Consider the following 23,835-nt stretch of genomic DNA (forward strand, 5'->3'; position numbering starts at 1 on the left):
TTTTCATTTGATGACATATTCCAAAATCAAAATAGTGCATTTCTTTTCACTCTACCACTCCAGCATTTCTTATTACATAAATCTGGAAGTCCCAACCATGCATTACACCACACTGCTACATCTCATTTTATTGCATATTACAGAGGCAGGCGGAACCTCCGCCCTTTTTAAGATCCCTTTGAGAAGGGCTGAGTTTCTCCATGAAATTGAACACCCGTGCCTGAAAGGGCTGTCACCCAGCCCTGCTGCCACCTTGTCACTTGGATCCTTGCTGTGATCGGGGAAGTGGAGAAAGAAGGAAATATTGGACCAAAAGAGCTCCTGGCAGCCCTCAGTTCTGGAGACCTCATGTTTTTGGCCAAGCACTTGGACCAAAAGGGGTGCAGAGGGTGAAACAATGCTGTCAGGAGGAGATGAATAAAAAAGGACACAGACGAACACTATGGATGTTTTCTCAGTAAAAGCTTGGATAATATCAACACGTGCTAGGAAATGTTTCCAGTTGCTCCGATCAACATTTTCTGATAGAAAACTGGTCTGCTGGAAAAACATGGACCTGCTCTACCATGAAATCTCTTCTGTTCATTATTTGTTTGGACTCGAGCGTGATGTTCAGTGCTAGGCAGCACCTCCTGGATCCAGCCTCCTCCAAACAGCCCCAGAGCAATTAACTAATAACCTGGCCAGCCCTAGCTGCTGCCCTTCCAGCTGTGCTCTCCAGGTCTGTAGGGTATTGCCTAGATTCCTGGCAATTGCCAAGATTCAAGGCATCCCCTGTCCCTCCCACACTCCCAAAGCCCACCTGAGCTCTGCAGAGCATGGTCCCACAAGCCTTACTCTCTTCAGTCTGCACTGCTTTGATTTCCCCATTGCCTTCCCTCTGTTTATTCTATTTTCTGCCTCTTTGTCTTTCCCCTCCAGCGCTTGGCGTCCCTCTTTCCTTTTCCAGCCTCTCTCTTCCTCCCCTCATTTCCCCGCACTCGCTCTGTCCTTCCTTGCTTTCTTCTTTCCTTCCTTCCCAGCCCTGGTGCTGGGCTTTCTATTCTCTCTTCTTTCCTCCCTCTCTTCCTCTGCTGTCACTGGAGGCACCCGCAGGGCCAGGGTAGGAAGGACGGTGCACAGATGTGGGAATATGCAGAGAGGCATCAAAAAGTGTGGCTGGGACTGCCAAAATGCATCACACACACTGGAGGTAAGAGCAAGCTCTGGTGTATAATGCTCTCCCTTATCTCCAGTGCTACTGACTTTGGTCTATTTAATTTTCACTTTGATTTTAATATAGATTTATTGAAAACAACAGTTATCAAAACAAACTGCACTGGCAAATTGGTGTTCGTCTGTAGCTGTACAAGCACCTATAAAGCTGCCAGCGTATGAAATAAATGGTGCTATATGGGAGGTCAGTTATTGCAATAGAAGTTCCCCAAGGATTTGCACCGGGCAGTTTAATATTTTTCTTATTACCCTCTTCTCTTTTCCACTATTTATGCCTCGGTTTAAATTTAAAACACACAGCCATCTGCTGAGACAAGCCTCTCTGATAAAGCCAACCCTGGTAAATTCTTTCACCAGTGCTCTCCCCTGCTCATGTCAGTAAACACGATGCATCCTGCTCAAAGGCAGGTGAGTGGGGATAGACAAGACAAGTTTTCTTCCCAAAATGTCTCGCCACCCAGGCCAGCTCTTTTTGTCTCTTGTTTTTGGACTGGCTCACCTTTACCACATACTTTTTTCATGTAATAATAGAGTGGGTTGGGTTGGAAGGGACTTTAAAGCCCATCCACCCCAAACCGTGGACCACCAGCTCAGGCTGACCAGCTCCCGTCCCACCCAGCCTTGGGCATCTCCAGGGATGGGGCACCCACAGCTCTCTGGGCAGTTTGAATAAAAACTCCTTGATAAAACAGTGGTTAAAACCATGTTATTTAACCTCGTTCAAATTCCACCCTACGCAGATCATACCCTCCTATCCACGGGTTCTTCCCCGCAAGGACTGCTAAAAAAGCCAAATCCAATCAAAGCCCAAACCCGTTCATCAGGAGAGATAAAAGGGTTTCTGTACCACTCTCCACACCAGGAGAACACAAATCAAATAGCATAACTGTCAAATGAGGAGACAAGGTGTTTAAATGCCTATAGAAAGAAGAATTCTAATTACGGAAACATCTATAATGTAACTAATATTATTTACATTAGAGAGATGCTAATCCAGACGTGGGTTAATGTCCCTGCTCCTAAAACATTACAGTTTAAATAGACAAGAGACAACGAGAGGGTGGAGGGGAGCATCAGTATGCTCATTCCCTCTTGAAGGCAAGGGGTAGAGGCAAACTCCTCGCTGAGAGAGTGGAAATGAGCCAAGATGTGCAATAAGAAAGGTGAGTTTAGATGGTGCCAGAGAGAGCAAGTGGCTTGCCGAGTCCTACACAGTCTGCCTGGGATGGTGGTGGGTGATGAATGGAAACGGTGGGTGTCACAAAAACATCGTTCTGCAGCAGGCAGTGCTTGGATGTCAATGGGTCAGAATAGGTGGATGTGTGTTGTCCTCATCGAACTGTAAAGGTTAGAAAAGGCCTCTAGGATCATCCAGTCCAATCCCACCCCACCATGCCCACTGACCACATTCCTCAATGTCACATCTCCACAGCCCTCAGTTTGGGCATGCCCAGTTCAGACCATTTTCCATTTAGAATCATGAAGGTTGAAAAGACAACTAGGATCACTGTGTCCAAACTAAGATCATCTAGTCCATTTGGTGCAAATTGCTGAAGGGCAGAAAGATCAGGCATGATCTTCTATAGCAGTTGCAATGCCTAATCTAGCTCTGATATCCTTTTAGGGGATATTTCTTAGCCCATTCAGAAACTCTCTATAATGGGTAGCAGTCCCAAACAGCTAAAACGAGGTAAAAGCTGCCTGTGTTTGGGGGGAAAGCTTCCACACTATCTGGCACAGGACCCAGCAGATTTTCCAGGTCTCTAGCAACAGTTCAGCACAAAAGGGAAAGCCGACAGACAAGAAGCAGAGCATTAAAAAGTCTGAATGACACGTGCAGCCAGATTGTCTGCTTCGCTGACAATTGATGCCATCCCCATTACCGGGAAAATATTGTAAGCATGCTTCCATGCCTCTCTGCAGCTTATTACTGCAGATAGCCAGTGTTTCTTGTCATGGCTCCTGGCTTTTGTGAGCTGGTGTAAAATGGCTTGCTGTTCCCATGCCCGAATTTACTGGAGGAGACAGCTGAGCGCGTGCCTCGCCAAGCATCCCGTGTGCGTTTGGATGCTCCCAAGTAGGAACTGTGTTATAAATGCCATTCTGACAGCTCAGCTACCCTAAACCTGTAAGCTGGCACTGCTAAAAAGGCCATAGTCACTAGAGAAGCTCACTGAGGTCTCACGGCTGAGGATCAAACCCGTACCAAGGGGAGGGCATCCCACCAAGGAGATCTTCTGAGCTTGCAAACGAGAGCGCGTGGAGCTCTGCAGATGCTCCTCTAAATGGGATCATTGGCAGCAAGTGTGTGACACAAGCATGTGGTGGCATATCTTCACATCCCTCTCACAGTTTCCACCTGCATTCAGAAGTACTCCGTAAGGAAAGCAGGCAGAACAGGGGATGGGAGAGAGGGAGAATCAAGCAGAACTGGAGGCTGAGGGCGGGCATCGCCGCGAATCACAGCAATTTCCTCTGATCCTGTTTTATCATTGGGGGTGGGAATGTAAAAGATGCAGAACCTGTGTGAACAAGGTCAAATTAAATCACATTTCCAGGCTGGGGAAATTACTTTTGCCTGCAGCAAGAGAGGTGCACAGCACCAATGAAGGAGGCGAGGTTCATGCCACCAGGCATGCTGCATCCAGCTGATGCACGACAGAGGGAATTTATAATTAGCCAACTGAAATATATCCCTGCAGGACTATGGGGGAGGGGATGGTCACACCAATTGAATGTGTAAGAGAAAGACCAACAGAGATCCACCTTCAGACCCACTCCTTATGGAAGACAGCTTCTCCATGTCTCCGTGGGCATGCATTTCTGTCTGAAGAGATGACACTACAACCAGTGTCCACTACCATGCATTGATGTAAGAGAGACTGGGGATGTCTTCAGGGCAATTCAAACCTGGCTCAGCTTTGAGAACATAAATGAGAGGACTCAAATCCTACCAAAGCTCAAAATTTCCCACAAGAGCGTCTCAGGTCTGCGTGACACCCCTTGATCGAACCTTGAGATTATTTCTTCCTGGCACAAGCTTAAGGGAGGAAGAGCACCTATGATGTGCACAGGAGGCTTGACGGAGTAGAGTACTGGAAGGATGCATGGAAAGGAGTCTGATGAAAACCAGTATAAGAACAGAGGACTAAAAGAAGCAGACATCTGCAGGGTTCCTATGGACCTCAGCAAGGGGTGTGATATGTGGGGCACTAGGGCTGGATAAGGGAAAAAAAAATACAAGCTAAAGCTACAGCTGGGCCAAGAGAAAGAAATTTTGAGTGTATCAGTTCCTGAACAGATTCATGTCTGACAGAAAGCTCGCTTGTTGCACGCATTTGCCTGCTTTAAATAATTTACTGCTAGAGTAATGTGAGCTGGATTAAAGGACAAGAGAGGGGCAAGAAAAGGGGATTGGAACTGCTGGTGAGAAGTGACTCGTGAAAAAGACTGGCAGAAAGAAGACATGCATTTCTGGGAGGAAGATGGGTAATTTCCCAGGAGGGAAACCGGAGAGTACCAGGCACTGAGTCCTGGAAAGCTGCAGAAGAAGCCTACCGTGGGAGGAAATCAGCCAGTGCTTGGATCTGTACAAAGAGATTGTGGCCATGGCCTCTTCAGCCAGGGGAGATGGAGCTCTGGAGTGCATCACCCAGAGGGGAACAGAGGGTCCCAAGGAGGAGGGGTTTTTGGGGATATGACAAACTCTGCATCATTGGTAGCTGTGCACAGGGCTGCCATGTTGGGCTGCCCACCAGAGCAGCTAAGGTTTGTGGGTTTCAATTATACCACAACATGGCAACGGTCCCAGCGTACACCACTGCTGGCACTGATGTCAGGGCTGATGCTGTGCCAGAAGGAAGTGTTTTCCATTGAAAGAAGGCACAGGCATGTCCCACATCACCTATGGCATGTGGCTGATATCTAGTGAAGCTCTTGGGCAAGACTGTCATGATAACCCTCAGCATCCCGAACTACACTGCAGCCCTGTGTTACACAGCATTGTGAGGAATGCACGTAAGGCATGTTTACTTCCAAGAACATCCTGTTTCTATTACTACAGATGTGCAGCTCAGGATTAGCTTCTCGGACAGCATGTTCTTGGGCAAGAGCAACTTGTCTTTCTTTTTGCTGTAAAGCACCGTTTCAGTGTACGTACCTGTAGCAGATATTAATAACAATCATGCTGCACTTGGCTGCTGCAAACTCTGACTGATGAGTGCAGCCCTAACTCACACAAGTTTCCCATTGATTTTAGCTCATGTTAGGCTCAAACTAATCACATGAGCGAGCTGCCTGAACAGCTTCCTAGTCTGTCCTGCTCTGCTGTGATCTCCAGGCCAAGAGCAATGGTGGGGGTCATCCAGCTCCCCATCGAACAGAGCTGGTCCGTCTCCCCAGAACAAACCTCACGCAGTCCTTGTGCAGTCACAGCAACCACAGACATGTGCATATGAGCAAAGCACATTGATGGGTAGGCAGTTGGACTTGATTATCTTAATGTTTTTTTCCAACCCTGGTGATTCTATGATTCTATGATTCTATGATTCTATGATTCTATGATTCTATGAACACGTTGCTCTGCCCGTGTACTTTCCATAAACCAAAGCCACTGCTCTGAGCTGCTCTGGACACAGCTCTACCTTCTCATGGCTTGCAAGGCACAGTTCAATGCCTTTGCCTTAGTTGTGCTTGATCCCATTAATGACAAAGATGACAAACACATATGCTTTGCCTTTATAGCTATTTCACGCTTTGACATGATCCCGGGCAACTCACCTATGCTGTCAGAGTGATGGATGGAGCACAGAAGGGGGCTTGGACAGGTGTAGCTCCTGTCACAGGGAAATATTTTTCCACACCATTAGCCTGTGGAACTCATAGCAACAGGATATCACTCAGAGAGGGACTCAGAAAAGCCCTGAAAAAGGAGTGAGTGTACACTTGCTTGTATAGAAAGCAAGTGTCCAGGGTGATGGGAGCAAACAATAAGAATAATCAATAGGGAAGGATGTGAAGGGTGCGAATCACACAGGCTTGGCTGCAACAGGTCTGGGGAGAATATGTTCCCCAGCAAAAAAGTCATCCCAAGAGGGCCTCGCTTGTGGCCCTCTACATCTTAAGAAGGGGCTATAAGAAAGAAGGGGACAGACTCTTTAGCAGGGTCTGTTGTGATGGGACAAGGGGAAGTGGTTTCAAACTCAAAGAGAGTATTTTGATTGAATATAAGGAAGTTCTTTACAATAAGATGGTGAGGCACAGGTTGCCCAGAGCAGTGGTGGATGCCCCACCTCTGGACACACTCAAGATTAGGCTGGGCAGGGCTCTGAGCATCTGATGGAGCTGTGGGTGTTACTATTCATTGCAGGGGAGTGGGACTACATGACCCTTATGGATCCCTTACAACTCAAATGATTCTGTGATTCTCTTACGATGCTCCCAAACCCAAAGCTCCATCCTCACCTTGGACACCCTCACTGGTAGAACTGGAATGAGCCATTACTCCACGCAGAACCTTCCTTCAAGCTCATCTTAGCAGGCGCAGCCACAACTCAGACCGTGGCTTTGAGGAAACAAATGGTCAAATCCAGCTGGGCAGAGGTGGGATGAGCATCCTGGCCCCAGCATGAGGGCAGGGCAGGTGGCACACTGCTGACAGCCTGGCTGTAGCCAGCAGAGGGCATGGAGCTTGCATGGAGCTTACACAGGCACTGCAAGCCATGGGTGCCTCAAAGCACAGCTGAGACAGAATACTTGATTCGGGATAATCCATTCATGCGCCCATTTCCCTTCCTCCGCCCATATTGTGGATGAAAGGTGCAGTGAAAGCCTGAGTCTGGGGATGGTTCCAGAGGCTGCAGGATGTGGTCACACGGCTACCAAATTCCAGTACTTTCTCCTTGCATCGGGCTCCTCTGCAGCAGGGTGGTTGTGGACAGGCAGCAGGATCCCGTGCTGGCACATCCATACCTCACACGTTCACTGGTTGCTGCTAGAATGTATCATATATACCAATTTTGGTTATGAAATGGAAGCTGGAGGACACGATGACAAACGAGGAGTCGTGCTTTACGATTTGTACACTGATGGCCATAAGGAGCCAGCAGGCACCGCTCCCGGCGTGATTTGCACATAGGCTTGACTTTATGTATTATTGGTAATCCTATTGAAATCTGCATGCATAAAGTTAAGTGCATCTAATCAACTCCGTAGCTTCAGATTTGTATACATTAATTTAATTCCGCCGTCAGTATTTAGAGCAGCTCCTGCAAAGAGCAGTTACGGCGCTGCGACGGAGCGTAACGACCTCAAATTTTGTTTTAATATTAAGTGCAGAAAAAATATGAAACGGAGGCACCCCTTATTACTCTTCAAGGCAAACAATGAGCGCGATGTTAAATGAGATGCTCAAAGTTATTTCGGGGTCCAAATGATCAGCACTGAATGTATGTCATTGGAAATTTTTCCTGTGGGCCTCTGTGCATAGCGCAGCTCCATGGCGGTGCGCAAGGCCGTGTTTATGGATCCATTTTCAGGATCAAAGCCCTCATTAGTAATACGGATTAATGGTAATTACAAATATAAATAACTTGAGTGTATCTTCTCGCTTTCCTCTGAAGACGTTTCTCACAGAAGGCAACTGGATGCCAGGCTTATTCCTTAAATCCAAACTGTATTAAGTTCTCGGGTAATAGTGCGGTAACATAAAGTTACATAAAGCTGTGTTATTATTTTTCAGGCCTCAGAACACAGAGCTTGATTCTCAGCTCGCATTAACTGGAGCTCAGCTCTGGATTCAGATCCTTTTTTCCATACTGAGGAAGTGAAAATTTAAAAAAAAAAATAAAATCAAATTGCTTTTTGGCTAAGAACAAAAGTAAGAAGTTGAAATTGGAGGATCGTTTTTCACAATGTTGTAAGTACCAAAAATGCAGCCTTATAATAAAAGCACTTTCTTGACCAAGATTCTGTAATTGCTACTATGAAGCTGAAGCTCAAGTTGGACTGCAGTGCTCACAAGCTGAGCATTTTCTCCAAATCCTTGGGAAACAGGGATTGCTTTAATGCGTTTTCCTGACATGTGTCGCAACTCTGATGTTATTTAAACATGACCAATCCGTATCAACCTATGGAATATACACCTCAGTCCTCAGCTGTTTGGTTGTGTCAGGGTGGGGCATGCTGCAGGACCAGTGCCTTAGGAATGTGTGTGGTGCCCATTCCCTGGGCCATGGCCACTAAGGTGATGGCCTTAAGTTGTGCCAGGGGAAGTTCAGGTTGGATATTAGGAATATATAATTCCCCAAAAGAGCAGTGATGCACTGGCACATCTACCCAGGGAGGTGGTGGGGTCACCATCCCTGGAGGTGTTCCAGAACCGTGGGGATGTGGCACTGAGGAATGTGGTCAGTGGGCATGGTGGGGTGGGGTGAGATTGGACTGGGTGATCTCAGATGACTTTTCCAACCTCTGTGATCCTGTGATTCTACGAAGATAGAGACAATTTCAGTGAGAAATAAAGGGAAGAGGAGAAAATGGAACACAAAGTGAGGTACGGATGGAGCAGCTTCAGTGCACTGCAGGAGCAACCCTGTATGGGCCTTCCCATGTCCCAGGCATGGACACCTCTCACCGGGAGGAGCATTCACACCGCAGGGCAGCATTGGGCAGAAACAACCTACATACCTCAGCAGTGGGTTGCTGCTCACACCACAGCCGTCGGGTGACTGAAGCACATTGTCCCTTCCTCTGCCTCACGCACTTAGGACAGCCCAAGCGGTTGATGATGTTAATGGAGAAGACTTCTATTTGTAGCCTGTGCTACGTAGTATGGTCATATTTTGGAAGTGGCAGTGCAGAATTAGGTAAGAGCTGGCGCTGGCTGGATTATTCTATTTTTAAGAACAACCCAAAATTATTTAGCAGTTGGTGAGTAAAAACAAAAAGGTTCCCTCCTGGGTGGAATAAATAAGTCCATCTTCCCAGTCCCCTGTGTGCTTCACGCAAAACAATAAGGCAATAAGGTCTTTCATCTGATCCCCCATTTGAAACTCACTCTTCCATTCCATGCAGCAGGCAGTTTTGCACAGGACAACGCCAGGGAGCATTAAGCCAGCTCTATGTATGCAGCCATAGGGGCAACGCTGACAAGTTCCCGATCTCGGGGATGCTGGAGGTGGATTTGGAGGTGCTGCTCCCCCGGGTGCCGGGATGCACGGCGGGGGTTGTGGGAAGAAGTTCTGTACCCGAACCCGGGGGGGCTCCCTCGCCTCCCGCTCGAGGCTGGGGCGGGGGGGTCAGGGCTTCCCGCTGCGGGGGATGCTGATATTCGGGATGCAAAACACAGCGGGTGCCGGGAGCTGGGTAGAGCAGCGCAGAGGAGCCGGGGGGGTCACGGCACGCCGGGAGGGCAGCAGTCCCCCTGCCCTATATTTGAGCAACTTCGGGGGCTGCAGGCGGCAGGCGGGTGGGCTCCCGATGCTGGACTGCATTTCCCATAGTGCCCGAGCGCCCTAATGTATGCAGTGCTGAGCCCGGCTCGGTGTGCGAGTGTGTGTGTGCGTGTGTGCGCGCGTGTGCGCGTGTGTGTGTGTGTGTGTGCAGCCGGGAGTCCCTCGGAGAGTGGAGGCTCATTCACTGATGAGAGCCGGCACTGAGAGGCAGCACTGCTCCTTCCCTCGCACCCCCGGCGCCTCCCGCTCCGCTCCATGCAGCAGCGGGGCCAGCACGCCCGGGACTGCCCCGCTCCCCGCACCGTGAGTACCGGCACCGGGCAAACTTCGCAGGGCAACTTTCCCCCCTCCCTCCCCGACTCCCCGCTCCTTCTCCCTTTCCCCTTTCTCCTTCCCCGGCCCCGGCGAGCAGGGCTGCTCGGAGGGCCGGGTGGGCGGGTGGGGAGCGGCATGGTAATACCGAAGGGAAAGGCGGATAAAGGCTCCCCCCCCCGCCGCCTCGGAGAGCCCCCGGCCGCCCGGATCCGCTCCCCTCCCCCCGGTGCCTTTCGGGGGGGACCGGCAGCCAGCAGGGGGATCAGGTGCCGGGGGCCCGGGGACGGCGCTGGGCGGGGGGACCCGACCCGACCTGGTGCGCGGAGCCCTCGCTCCGAGATCTTTCCCTTTTTAACTCTTCTATTATTATTATTATTTTTCATTTCGAGGGGCAGCGCGGCGAGTTGTTTCCTCGCTGCCCTCCGCTGCGATCTCTCTCTCTCCGCCGTTGCTCCGGCAGCAACGATTTCATTTCCCAGCCGCTGCAAAACAAAAACTTTTTCAAAGGAAATAAGCAGATCTGCTGCCTGTGCCACTCGCAGACCCTTCACTTTTTTTTTTCTGATTTTTTTTCCTTTTTTTCTCTCCCCCCCCCCCCTCCCCTTTCTGTTTAAAACACGCGAGCGTTTTTCTTTTGCAATACAAGTGCCCGCAGCACCGCCGGGCTCTCTGCGCGCCGAGCAGCCGGAGGACCTCATTCCCTCCGAAGCTTTCCTTTTTTTTTTTTTTTTTTTTTTTTTAATAATTTATTTTAATTTTAATTTTTTTTTTATCACCGGGCAAACTTTTCTAGTTTTTAAGCCGTCCCCAAAATGCGTGATCCCCGATCGGAAGAGTGATTTGTCCGCCGGTGCCTCTCAGCTTAAATTCGGCCGGGGCTGAAGTTTCGCCCCCAGCTCGGCTCCTCCATCCCCGGCATTTTTCCTCCCCTTCCCCGACCGCCTCCAGGTAGGAGCCCTCCCGCACCGCTCCGCTCAGCTCGAACAAAGGTAGAGTCGCTTTAAATTGTCGCCGTTCTCCAACGAATGCGCTAAAATTACTCCACGTGTCAATCGCGGAGCGTGGAGAGCCGCAAAGGTGAAGGGATTTGTGCGTGTTTTCGCTTAGAAAACTTTCCGGATCGTCGAGAGCTCGCAGGGTTTTATTTCTTTTCGCCGGCTCTAGAGCAGGGAAGCTGTAAATAGGGGTGGAAGCACGGAAAATAATTCCTCACCTTCAGGTCTAAATACATAAAAACCATCTGTTTGACCACAATGAAATCATTAGGAACTGTCTACTTAAAGAGTTGTGTTGAATGCTTATCCTTCCACACAGGAAACGTGGATGGTAAGTGATTGTTGCAATAAATTCAAACAACTCCGCGGTCATCCCCGCGTTTGATGATCTGTGTGACCCGGGGCTTTGAGGAGGGGAAAAAGTGGTAGAAAAAGGAGCACGGAACGGGTAGGGCAGGGCGGGGGGCGGGGGGAGGGTGGGCGAGGGCAGCACGACCGAGCCGTGCCGAGTCGGGCTGTGCCGTGCCGTGCCGTGCCGAGCCGAGTCGGGCCGTGCCGTCCGTGCGGGGCTGTGCCGGGCTGAGCCGTGCCGTACCGGGTCGGGTCGGGCAGTGCCGTCCGTGCAGGGCTGTGCCGTACCGAGCCGTGCCGAACCGTGCCGAGCCACACTGTGCCGTGCCACCAAACACCTGTTTAATTTACCGCCGCCCACATCGGACCCGCGGGGCAATCTCTAGGCTGCAACGTGGGCATCGCCCCTTTTGATTTTATTTTATTTCCTTGTATTGAAAAACCTCGCCGAGGGGCAGCGAATACTGGAGCGGGAGGAGTGGGGCCGGCGGCGGAGTGGGGCCGCTCCGGGCTCCGCGCTCCCCCCGCGGGCGCCGGTGCCGTTCCGGCTGCGGGACGGGGGGGCCGCGCCGCGCACAGCCGTAGGTAGGTGGTTGGTTGCTTTTTTCCCCCCCTTTTCCCTCCTTTTATTCTTTTACAAAACCCCAGGCGCTTCCCCCCCGCAGTCCGCCGGAGGGTTTCCCCCCCCCCCCCGGGGGGTTCTTTTTTTTTTTTTTTTTTTTTTTGTTTTCTTTCTTTTTGGTTTTCTTTCTTTCATTTCTTTCTTTCCTCCTTTCTTTTCTTTCCTCTTTCTTTCTTTCTTTTTTTTTTTTTGCCTTTTTTTTTTTTTTTTTTTTTTTTTTTTTTCCTCGAAGAACTTTGCAGCCAAACAAACCCCACGGAGGGGCAGAGGCCGCGCTGCCCTCCCAGCCGGTGCCTCCCGGGGCCGGGACCAGCGCTGCCCGCTCCGCTCCGCCCGGCCCCTCCGCTCCGCTCTTTCTATTTTTTTTAAATTTTATTTTATTTTATTTTATTTTTCTTCCCCTCCTCCTCCCCCCAAACCGATATTCACAGCAGTGGACATATCTCACGCGTTGGAAAAAATTAACTGTTTTTCTTTTGTATCTTAATCCAGTGATGAGAGCTCTCCTTTGTTGCCTTTCGAGCTCGCATTTGTTTTATTTATTATAAGGAAATCCAGTTCGGTTCAAATATATAATCCATTTGAGCACTTAAATCCCCAAACAGCTGGCATTATTTTGTTTTATAATCTTTGGCTTTTCTGCTCAGAGCATATTTCTAAATTCCTACTTGACATTTATGGGGAAAAAACTTTTTAATGTAAATGGATATTGCGATTTTTTTCTGGGTCTCTCCTCATTTAAATGCATCATCAATTTTCCCGTGTTTCCTTTTGTTTTTATCTTTCTTCCCACCCACCCACCCCCTTTCCCCCCTGTAACTTGTTAATTAATTTTTTTCCCCCTATGAAAACTTTGTTTCTGGAGGTAGAAAAATGTTAATTCACCCCATTATTTGTATCTCTGACATTTGGAAATGGTTGAGAGACCACAAAAATGCAACCTGTTGTAGGAACCCAGGGCGGTGCGTTGTGTGTATTTTAATCGATAGCAGAGCAGTGATTTAGGAAGAGGAACTCCGAGTGGCATTTTAGAGTAAGCTTTGCAGAGGTGGTGGCTGTGTATGCGGCGTGCATGTGCCTGCATTTGTGCTCACCGAGGGGGTTATGCTTGCAAGCAGCTCTCCTTCCTCATTTCCTCACTCGCTGGGGTGATGCCTGCGAATTCCGGCTCTGAGCCTTCTCCTACTTTTATCAGACTTAACTAATTCAGAGCGGTGTTACAATCTCCACGCACAGAGGAACCAAAACCGAGGCGGAGAGAACTGATTACAACTCGTTCCTTGCTGGGAGATTTTATTTTTATGGTTCAGAGCCATTCAATTTGTCTTGGTGGTGGAGTGTTATTAGCAACACACACAATTACACAGGTAATTTGTGTACACCTTAACCAGGGCGGCTTTAAAAACCCATAACTATGCAGATAGGTAACCATTAAAATTTTATATATTTATATATATGTGTGTGTTTTCATAACCTTGATACTTGGTGGGCAGTTCATGCGGCTCCATAGATTGATCTCCACCCCCTCCCTCCGCTCCTTGTTTAGTTAATTCAACAAAGACTTTTCGCAATCTGTTTGGAGTTTGTCTGATGCCGGGGAAAAGTAGCTGCTGATTTATTTGGTTGCTTTTCGATTTCTGTCTGCAGCCCGTCTTTTCTCCTCCTTTCAGCGGGGATGTCAGCTGTTATTACTTCCTATTGATCCCTTTGCAAAGTGAGAAGTGAACTAAAATTAATGTCAATTCCACTGCTCGGATCAATAGCCGGAGTTATTTTAATCTGGATTTGCGCGAGGTGCTAAATTAAAAAAAATCAGCATAGAGGCAGAAAAGCAGCAGTCCCTCCCTGTGCCCGCTGCCTGCCCGCCACCCCGCGCTGCAGCCGGCCCATCATCCCGCCATCCAGATTTTCTTAATTAAGGAGGTCGGTTAGTTTTCTTCTTTTGGGTTCCGTATTTAAACCGATGACATTTTGACATCGGGAGTGTATTAACGAGAGATTTTCATAATGACCGCTCCGCCGCGGTCTGATCTGCACACGTTGCTGGGAAAGGGGGGGGTTAGGGGTTGGGGGGAGGCACTGGGGAGAGAAAACGAAAAAGGAAGTGGGGGCTGAAAAAAAAAAAAACAAGAAAGAAAAAGAAATTTGGCCGGTGAGATATGGTAACGTGTTGATTTATTCCTGGCGTAATGAAGTTTGCAAACGAATAAGCGGCCGCGGTGATTCACAGTATCCTACAGGAGTGTCAAGTGTTGCAGCCAGATTACTAATTTATGAAATACGTTTAACGTAGCGGGGTGGTGGCACAAGTAAAAATAGAAAAGGAGGCAGAGGTGGCTGCTTCGCTTTGTTGTTGTTTCTCTCTTTCTGACTTTCTTTTCTTTTTTTTTTCCCTGGAAATCCATATTTTCCGTGATCGCTCGGTTTCACTTCCACTGTTTATTTCTGAGGGTGGTGGTTCCTTTGCAAGCGTCCCTTTAGATACAGCTCTGTGCATACACGTGTGCACCTACAGGGCCCTGCGAGCCTCCAGCTATGCCAAATTTCCCAGCGGAGGTGGTTTCCTGGCCACGAGCTTCCAGGAGCACTGCATGAAGCGGCAGAGCAGAGGGCTCAGCGCTGAACTGGGTGCACTGGCACCATTCTCCCCATGCTCTCTGTGGCAATGCCTGGGTGGGAAACTTATTTAAAATCTGGAAGAGAGCAGCTTCACTTGTGCAAGATCCATAATGCAGTCATTCAGCGCTGAAGTCCGAAGGGGTGCCAAGGAGAAACGATGCCCACTTGTTTTTGCCATCGATACCCATCGCTGGGTGCAGGATGAGGGAGAAGGAGCAGCATTGCCGTGCTGTGCTGAAGGCACGGCTGGCTCCGTGCGCTGTGTTAACCCAGGCTCCCTCATTCACACAGCACAAAAGGCACTCCATTAGGGAGACACTCTTTCAGTAAGTTTTATTTGAGATGTTTGACCCACTGGATTTAAGAGGCACAATTTGTAACAGCTTTTTATTATTATATGATTTTTCTGGCCCTTTGAGCTCCGGCGGCCGGGATATTGTTTCGGAGTTATGGTCCTTGTGTTTCGAGCCGGGCTGTGGGGCCTGAATGGCAGGCAGCGGAAACTTGAAAGAAAGACACTAGATTGATTGGGGGAGAAAATAACAAAGCAAAAAGCCCGAGTGAACTCAGGGGGACGCAGAGAGGAGCAGCTCTTCCTGGGAGGCTCGACAAGATGCAAGTCAGAAATTTGGTTAACATTTTCCTCTAAATGTTAATGGCACATCCAGGGCAGTTTACAAATCTACTTAAGAGTGAGTGCATTAGGAACTAAAATTACTGATCCATTCTCTCTCGTCCCTGACCCGAAAGGCAGACGTTTGCGGAGATCAGATGGCAGAAGCACCCATTACGATTTTAAACATTGTCAGAGACGCCAGGCATTTTATTGGCGAAGTCTCTTCTTTTGCTAACAGGGAGAGTGCCTGTGCATGTTTGTGATGATGGATCACGCACATGCACCCATACAGACTCATTCATACACCCCATGGCCTGTATCGCATTGTAGGATCCTACGGGTGCGAGTGTGACCTGCAGTGTATGCTGTCAGAGTGGGGGAAGACACACAGCTGCTGGGTATGGCAGTGGGTACGACATTAACACGGCTTCTGGTGACACGGGTAACGGTGCACAATAAGTACTGCCATATAGTTACACACACACACAAGCAAATGAGGGCTGTGTGTACATGTGGGCATTCTTGAGTGGATGCAATTAGATGTACATGCCACTTTTCCCGTATCAAATTCCAATTATCATTTGGAGTTACCATCCTAATTTCAAACCGAAGCTTGTTTATTAGCGGGTGATTAAATCTGCGTGCTGCTCTCCCTGCTTTGCCTTTCATCTGCCTGCGCTGGATGGCACCCTTAACCTGGAAGGCCAGAGCTGCTCCCAGCAGCGTGTGAAGTTCTCTATTGATTTCCTTGAGCGAGCGGAGTGGTGGGACCCACACCTAACACGTAATCTTCTCTCTTCTGTTTCCTTGCAGCGTCCGGAGGGTGATGACGCTCCAGTAGGTTTTCCAGCCCTCGCTTTGCTTTCCCTCCAGGGAAGGTCGTTCCACACACGATCCCGCTGAGGAAAGACACTCCGATGGACTTACACCGGGCCGCCTTCAAGATGGAGAACTCACCCTACCTCCCCAACCCGCTGGCCTCCCCGGCGCTGATGGTCCTCGCCTCCACCGCCGAAGCCAGCCGCGACGCCTCCATCCCGTGCCAACAGCCGAGGCCTTTCGGGGTCCCAGTCTCAGCAGACAAGGACGTGCACATCCCCTTTACCAATGGCTCCTACACCTTCGCCTCCATGTACCACCGGCAAGGCGGTGTGCCGGGCGCCTTCGCCAACCGTGACTTTCCTCCCTCTTTGCTTCACCTCCACCCCCAGTTTGCACCCCCCAACCTGGACTGTACCCCGATCAGCATGCTGAATCACAGCGGGGTCGGGGCCTTCCGCCCCTTCGCCTCCAGTGAGGACCGGGAGAGCTACCAGTCGGCCTTCACGCCGGCCAAGCGCCTGAAGAACTGCCATGACACCGATTCACCCCACCTGCGCTTCTCGGATGCCGACGGGAAGGAGTACGAGTTTGGCACCCAGCTCCCCTCCAGCTCCCCTGGCTCGCTCAAAGTTGACGAGACGGGGAAGAAGATCTTTGCGGTGTCGGGCCTCATTTCAGACCGGGAGACCTCATCCAGTCCTGAAGATCGAAGTGACAGATGTAAGTACCTCCGTTGGCTTGTTGGCGTTCCTCTCGTTGTGCGCGGTTGAGATACCCAGCAGGTGGCTGTCCTTGTGCTGAAGGAGGGGACGAGCAGCCTTTGCTCCCTGCCGCCCCGCAGCATTGCCACGTTTCTTATAAATGGACAGTGACAGGTTGCAAGGGGAGGTGCTCTGGAAGGAAACCTGCCTTTCAGGCAATGCTGACCTGTTGTTATGTGCAAAAAAGTGTCTGAGCCCCAGAGGAGTGATATGGGTGTTATACATCAGTAGGTGTGAGCAAGGCTTCATCTGGAGACTTCCCCAGAGCTTGTAGGATATGCACCTCGAGCTTTGGAGTTTTTATCCCGATCTTTTCTTTACACATACTGTTCTTGTAGCAAATGCATCACCCCCAGGGTTTGTGCCTCAGGTGGGGACACTGAGCATATTCGTGGTCACCAAGATCCCTCTTCAAAGCATAAACCCAAGTCTGTTCTTTCAGGTCAAAAAACTGCATCCCAAATAGGTTGTGTGTGTTTCCCACATTGGTGGCTTGGAAGGTGAAGCTCTATGGCTGTAGCTCCCCAGTCACCCCTCATCAGTCCCTGCTAGCACAGGGACAATGTTCCAGGGATGGGCTCCAGGGCTTTGAGCAAGGCAGGTACCCCAAAAGAAGCACTGAGTTATGGTCAGTTTGCCTCTAAGAAGCAGTGAGTTTGCTGCTATGCGTACGCTCCTTTGTTCTGCTGAATTTTCTTCCTAGAAAACAATTCTTTTTTCTGTTGTTGTTATGATTACTATATTTTTTGTGATGAAACTCTGCTGCCCTGCTTCCCCCTCTCCCTTTCAGGCACGATTTTTCCTCTCCCCTTTATGATGCCGAGGAGGTAATAGAGACGTTGTGGCTCTGCCTCCCCTGTCGGCGCAGCTTCCCCAGCCTGTCTCCTTGCATTAGGCACCGCGCTAACTTACCGCCGCTAAAAGGCATCTGCCTAAACCCCGCGTACCTTTTCAATAAAAGTCATCATAAAATCAACCTGCCTTGTAAATCCATCGCTCTTTGCTTTTGAAATATGCTGCCAGTGTGTCTTTTATATTCGCGTTCGCAGGGTGATTCCTGCTGAAGGCAGAAGCTCTGTGTTCCGTGCATTATTCTGCATGGGGAAGGCAGGTGGGATCTCAACGGGGACGTTTTATGTCTGCTGCATGGCAGAGCAGAGCAAAGGCGACATCCCCAACATTCCACCGACATTAAAATTCTTGCGTAACTACTGGGGCAGTTTACACTAAACATGTCTGTTGGCTCTGTATCGTATTTCCATCACATATAGATGCTGCACCATGGAAACTCAGCTCCATTAGCACCACAGGTTTATCTGTCGCCCAATACACGGGATGGGAGTGTTTGCTGTAGTGCCATTTACACGTGCGTGTGGTTGGCCTTGCTCTCTAAGTGTATACCCAGGGATTGTAGCCTCCGCTTGTTGGGCTGTGAGGATCTGGGTGTGCCTGTGTGATGCGGCCGTGTGTCAGAGCAGGTAGGCGACTGTAAGCTTCTGTGCAAGATGCAATAGGGCTCCTACCAGAGATGGCAACTGTTGAACATTGTCTTCAACCAGCGTCACCTTGCCATGTCCAGCTGTTCAGGTTTGCAAGCTCAAATTTTCGGTTGTATTTTTCAGATTCCTGAAAGCATTTGTGTTACATGGGTGGTGAGCTACTATAGTTGCACTGCAGAGTCTTCTGTAGCACTGCATAGGAACCTTTTTTGGATAGCTCATTAAAATGTTTATTTTACTTCATAGCCTAAACGGCGATTTTTTAAAAAATGAATTTATTGCAATGTTTTAATATTCCTGAAAAATAACTTCATGCTTGAGATACTTTGAAACACAACGAGAATCCAAAGCTAGGCATTTCCATCTTGGAATGATGAAGTGGGTCTCTTTAGTCCCATGCATTGAGGGAGCAGAGCTTCATCCTGTTTTCACCCATATGCTGAATTCAGTGAAATGATTTGGGATTTGTCACAACCACTGACACCTGACTCTGTGAGATATACTTGTATTGAAGTGAGAACTCATGCAGCAGCACTGGACCAGAGCTCGTGTCCATGGGATGCTCTGAGTGCACGGAGGTGAGGTGGTGTTCCTCATCATTCAGAAAACCAGCCTGAGGTTGGTCTGCTCAAACACAGTGCTGTGAAATGCAGGCACTGAGGGCACCCAAATGATGCACAAAAGCAGAGACTTCCCAGGGAGCAGCGGTCTCACTGTGTGCTGGATGGGGCCCTTCTGCTGGGTGCTTCTGAGAAACGCGATGCCGTTTGTTGGAGTTTGGGGGATTCTTGTAAAGCATGTGTTAAAGACACCGAGAGACGTATTTTATGGGTTTCCTTTAATAAACCCACGACAGCCGAGATTCCTAGAAGGAGTGGAAATTAATGGTGTGTTTCTTTCTGCAAAAGAGATCTATAGCTCCATTTTAGAATCAGAAGAAAAAAAAAAAAAAAAAAGCACAAACAAAACACAATAAAAAGACCCTTTTTGCTCCTAATAAAACCCATCCCCATGGCCTTCTGCATGAAGCCACCACCATGTCACCTTCCCACGAGGTGATGGGCAGAAGCCTGTAGCCTTCCCGTTGCTTTCTCCCACTTGCTCTTCATCTTGCATTTGCATGACCTGCTGGTGTGTCAAAGATTTGCAACCCCTCAGCCACAGCTTCCATCCCATCAGAACCTGCTCCTCCAGTCTCAGCTGCTACCTTTGGCTCTCACGCAGCTCCAGGAGGGGAGCTCTATGGTGGCGTGCCTTGCTGGGACCTCAAATCCTGACCCCAAATCCCAACTCCAAATCCTGACCCACTGCAGCACGGGGATGGCATCGGCTGCTCCATAGGTTTTGACAGAAGGAGCTACGAAGGGCAAAGTATGAGCATTATTAATACAGTACAGTTAGTAGAATATTATGAACTGTTATAAATCATTACTGCTAAACTACAGTTATTAAAGGAAATGACCAAAGTGCACTTTCTGAGCCAGGATCTCCGACAGTTAAAGCGTTATTTTATTATTTCACTTGCTAACTTGCAAAATTCAGGAGGCAGCGGCAGTTTCCTGGTTGGGCTGCGATGGTTGCACGAGGGACTGGGAGACGCTGGAGGAGTGGGCATGCACAGCAGGAAGCAAGCACGGGATTTAGTCACTGCTTTTCTCTTTCTCTGACAGCCTATAGGTTTTAAAGGAAGCAGACATTCCCCTCATGCAGGTGCCCTGGGCCCACCAAGGCCACCAAGGTCTTTCTGGAGTTCCCATAGAAAACTCAAGCGTGAAGGTGCTTTGGAATTGTCAGCAGTTGTTATCTGTGTGGTATCATTTAGACAAGTCCCATTAAATGCTAGCAGCAGTTCCATTCTCTCCTCTTTGTTTGCCTTCCAAGGAGCAGAAAACAGACATAATTATATTTTACGTGAGACTCTAAGATTTCCTCTCATCTCCTCCTCTGCTTAATATCTGCAGCTATAAAATAAATTCCATTTGTGCATACATGGTGTTAGACAGAGGTAAATAACTGTCATTCGAAATCTGCCTAACCTTAATCTGTACTGGGAGCACTATAGAGCACCGTATCCATTTGTATAATATTAGGCTTTATTTTTATTATGGATTTCTAATGCAAATTCATAGCGGGGACAAAGTTGTTTTCTGCTAATGCTGCACTCCAAGGAAAGCGGCTGCTACGAGTGAATGGTGACAATCTCTATCCAGTGGTTTGTGGTCCTCAATCACGTCAGTATACCTGGGGGGCATTTTTCATCCTTGCTCTTCAGGATTAAAAAGCAGATTTGAGGACTTTCGAGGACATTTTTTGGCTATGCAAAGCAACTGGAACCAACAGTTGGTGGGACTGGTGTGGCACTGGGTTACACACATGAAGCTTCCCTGGAAGCCAGCCTGGAGTCAGAGTGCTCTGATTGAACACTGGCAGTGACATTTGGTGCAAATCTGTGGCTGTGATCTTGTTTTTTGTCTTTCCTTTGGAAAACATAGATGGTGGCAGTGATAAACTGAGCGTCCTTTGGCCACCAGCATTGCTTTCTCCTTCAGCCCCTTGCTGGCGTCTTGAAGTGTAGCAGAAGAGAGGAGAAAGCAAAGCTGGTAACTTGGAGCTGAGGTCTACTTTCTCACCGCTATTTTAGGGAAGAATGTGTTTTGTACTTTTCCTTGTCAGTGCTGGGCTCGTGGTGCACAGCTGTTTGCAGCGGGAAAAGGAAGGCGCTGCGTGCCTCTGCATCCCTGTAAGAGGAAGAGCTGGAATCTGTGTCCTTGTTTCCCGCAGCAGCATGGATTCTGGGTAACTGGCTCCAGGCAGAGTGACACAGCCCAGGATTTTTTAATTCAGAAAACACAAGAGCTTTGATGCATTTTGCTGGTGCAGTCCTGCACACCCGCATGTGCCCTGTGCCCTTTTGCAGGGCCAAAAGGGCATCTCAGGTCTGCCACAGTGAGCCCACGTCGCTCTGTTGGGATTTTCAGGAAAAATCACTTTGCTTCTAATTAAGATAGTTTAAATTTTAGAAGTCTCAACCTTTTCATCTGATTTTCGTGTTGTTTCCCTATAGGAAGCAACTTGCAAAGCCATTTAGTATGTGTGACTGTCTGTCCTGTAGCATCCCTCACTATAAGGGAACATAGGATAGCAATCCCTCATCCCAGGCAGCCTGCTCTGACACTGGGAAGGCATACAGAAGGCTCTGCACCAAAACACAGCTCTGCCTTCTCCTCTGGCCTTGCTTCCAGTATGAGAAATATTATGGGGAGATTCCCCCTAGGGCTTTAGGAGAGGCTCTGCAGAGTGCTGGAGTCCCAGTTCCTCCTCTGTGCTCAGGGCAGGGGCTCACTGAGCTGAATGCCATCCTGGTGTCTGGAAGTCTCCCGGGGACTGGAGGGCATCTTGTCCCAGTGTCACTGTTGGCAATGTGGATGGCTTGGGAAAAGGTGGACAGCAGGTGAGCAGGGTGCAGTATCACTGCCAAGGGGCCTCAAGTGCCCTGCACAGAACCCACTTCCTTGTTGGGTTCTTGCAAACCAGTTTCACTTCCCACTACCAACCATCGATTGGAGGTGAGCCTCCAGTACAGCCCTCAGCCAGGATGGCTGCTTTTCCCCTGAGCACTTCTCTTAAGGAAGCAGTTTGACCACTGCTCTCTTTTTTTTTTTGGCTTGAAGATGAAGGAGAAGTTGGGTCTGTAAAGGGCTGAGCACTGGGACCAGCATGAAGTGGGGAGCATGCTGAAAGTCTGGGGTGAGGCACAGCAGGACGCAAGCAGTCCGCACACCAGGAGTTAAACATCATCAAGCTCTGCAGAGGGAGTGTGAAATATAAAGGGGCTACAAGTTATTTCTGTCCTCATTTGGCCCAAAACTGAAATAAGTGTGATGGCAGTTGGATCAGGACTGGAATATACTGGAAAAATGGAGCAGTGAGAGCGTGCAGATCTCTGTCTCCATCCGCCAGAAGCACTGTTCCCACTGTCTCATTATGTTCCCTCTTAAAAATGAAAACGCCTTGACTGTGGAAAGAGAGGGAGATGGTGTCAGAGCAAGGCAGGGTGGGGAGAAGGGCTGTGAGCTGGTCTCACTTGGATGTGCCTGAGATGTTGTGCTGCCTGGGGAGCTGTGCAGGGCGCAGCCTGGATCAAGCCTTGGTTTATGCTGTATTTCAAGGAAGAAGGGGCCTTAAACTGGGGAAATGCTTCCTTTTGGGTCCTCTCTTCAGGAGCACCGCAGGGACACACCATCTTCCCAGGAGTGGGGGGTGCCCTGTGGGGCTGGAGAAGGTCATGGTGTCAGTGAACACCATCGGGGCCACTGTGTCCGGATGGAGCTGCACCTGGGCAAAGAGGCGAGGGAAGTCCCAGTGTGGTGCGATGGGCTCTGCAGGCGGGGAGGGCAGGAGGGGGCTGTTAGAAGGCACTTGCAGGCGTCACTGTGTACTCAGGTGGCTCAGTGATGTTCGGGTGGTCCCAGAGCCACACTGTTTGCAGCTGAGGAAATGTGCTGCAAGCTGTTCATATGCAGATTGTTTTACTTCTGTTGCTTGATGTTGGGATATGGAACGCAAAGGGCACAGCCGTGCCTCCTTCTCCATGCCCCACAGAGAAGGAAAAGGGAAGGGCTGTCTGGGCACTTCAGCTTGGTCTCTATTAACCTTGGACAACAGAGCCATTCCTCATGGACAACGTGAATGCAAGGGCTGCCACGTTCCTGTGCACTGAAGGTGGTGGCATTCCCATCTCAGAGGTGCTCAGAGCTGCCTGCGTTGCTGCACCAGCACTGGAGGGATGCAGTCTTGTTCAATAAACACATCCCTGGCATTTGTTCTGAATAAACTTTTGCCAGACATATAGCTGTCTTTCTCATGAAATTTGGGTGAACAGCTGAAAACAGTGGCTAGGAGCAGCAGAGAAAGAAATGGGGAAAATTTGGAGTAAGGTAGATAAAAGTGAGAGATAAAAGAAATAATGCAGGGAAGGATGAGTAATCGACATTCTTGGAGTCGAAGCACAGGCTCTGGCTTCCTTCCTGAGCAGTAAAATAAAATTAAAATAAAAAAAAAAAAGTCTTTAGAACAACAAAACTCTGGACGCGCTGGTTTCCTTCCTGACGGGCCCAGCCTCGTGGTGTTTCGATGAGTCCTCATTGGCAACCAGGGCTGATCTAAAGGCCAAAGGCAGAGAGATTGGGGGGGAAGGGAGAAGGGTTTAACTCTTAGAGCCCTGCTGCCAGAGATTTGCAGTGTGTGGGTCCTGGAGCATGAGCAGTGCTGCTGCCATTGGGCTGGTATCAGCTGGCACATCAGCCCAGTGGGCAGTGGGGATGTGTGAGAGGCAGGTCGGGTGCTTTGGGCAACTTGTGTTTTGCTGTGAGCTCTCTGAGGCTCGCCGCTCTCTGCAGGGTTCCCCTCTCTGAAAGGTCGAAGCTACTTCTTAATTCCCAGCAGCTGACAAAATATTTATTTTCAGGTACTTAAAATATTATAATTTGAAGTGGAGTCCAGGGCCCTGGCTGGAGCTGAGCTTTTGTACTAACAGCCCCAGCGAAATGACTTTTTCCTCCTACGAC

At 49.3% G+C, this 23,835-nt stretch overlaps 1 protein-coding gene across 4 annotated transcripts in view; it reads left to right on the top strand.

The window, feature by feature from the left end:
• The first annotated feature begins 11,895 nt into the window (after positions 1-11,895).
• The window catches only part of LOC122190588 (E3 ubiquitin-protein ligase RNF220), a 159,902-nt gene continuing 147,962 nt past the window's right edge, over positions 11,896-23,835 (top strand). For all 4 annotated transcript variants that reach the window (XM_042890635.1, XM_042890637.1, XM_042890636.1 and 1 more), the window contains exons 1-2: positions 11,896-11,914; positions 16,000-16,728. In XM_042890635.1, coding sequence (XP_042746569.1) covers positions 16,104-16,728 — 625 coding nt within the window. In that variant the 5' untranslated portion in view covers positions 11,896-11,914; positions 16,000-16,103. The remainder of the gene's footprint in view (positions 11,915-15,999; positions 16,729-23,835) is intronic.

This window comes from Lagopus leucura, unplaced genomic scaffold (assembly GCF_019238085.1).
Source record: "Lagopus leucura isolate 7727_CA_CO unplaced genomic scaffold, USGS_WTPT01 63731-0_obj-0_obj, whole genome shotgun sequence".
Taxonomy (NCBI): domain Eukaryota; kingdom Metazoa; phylum Chordata; class Aves; order Galliformes; family Phasianidae; genus Lagopus; species Lagopus leucura.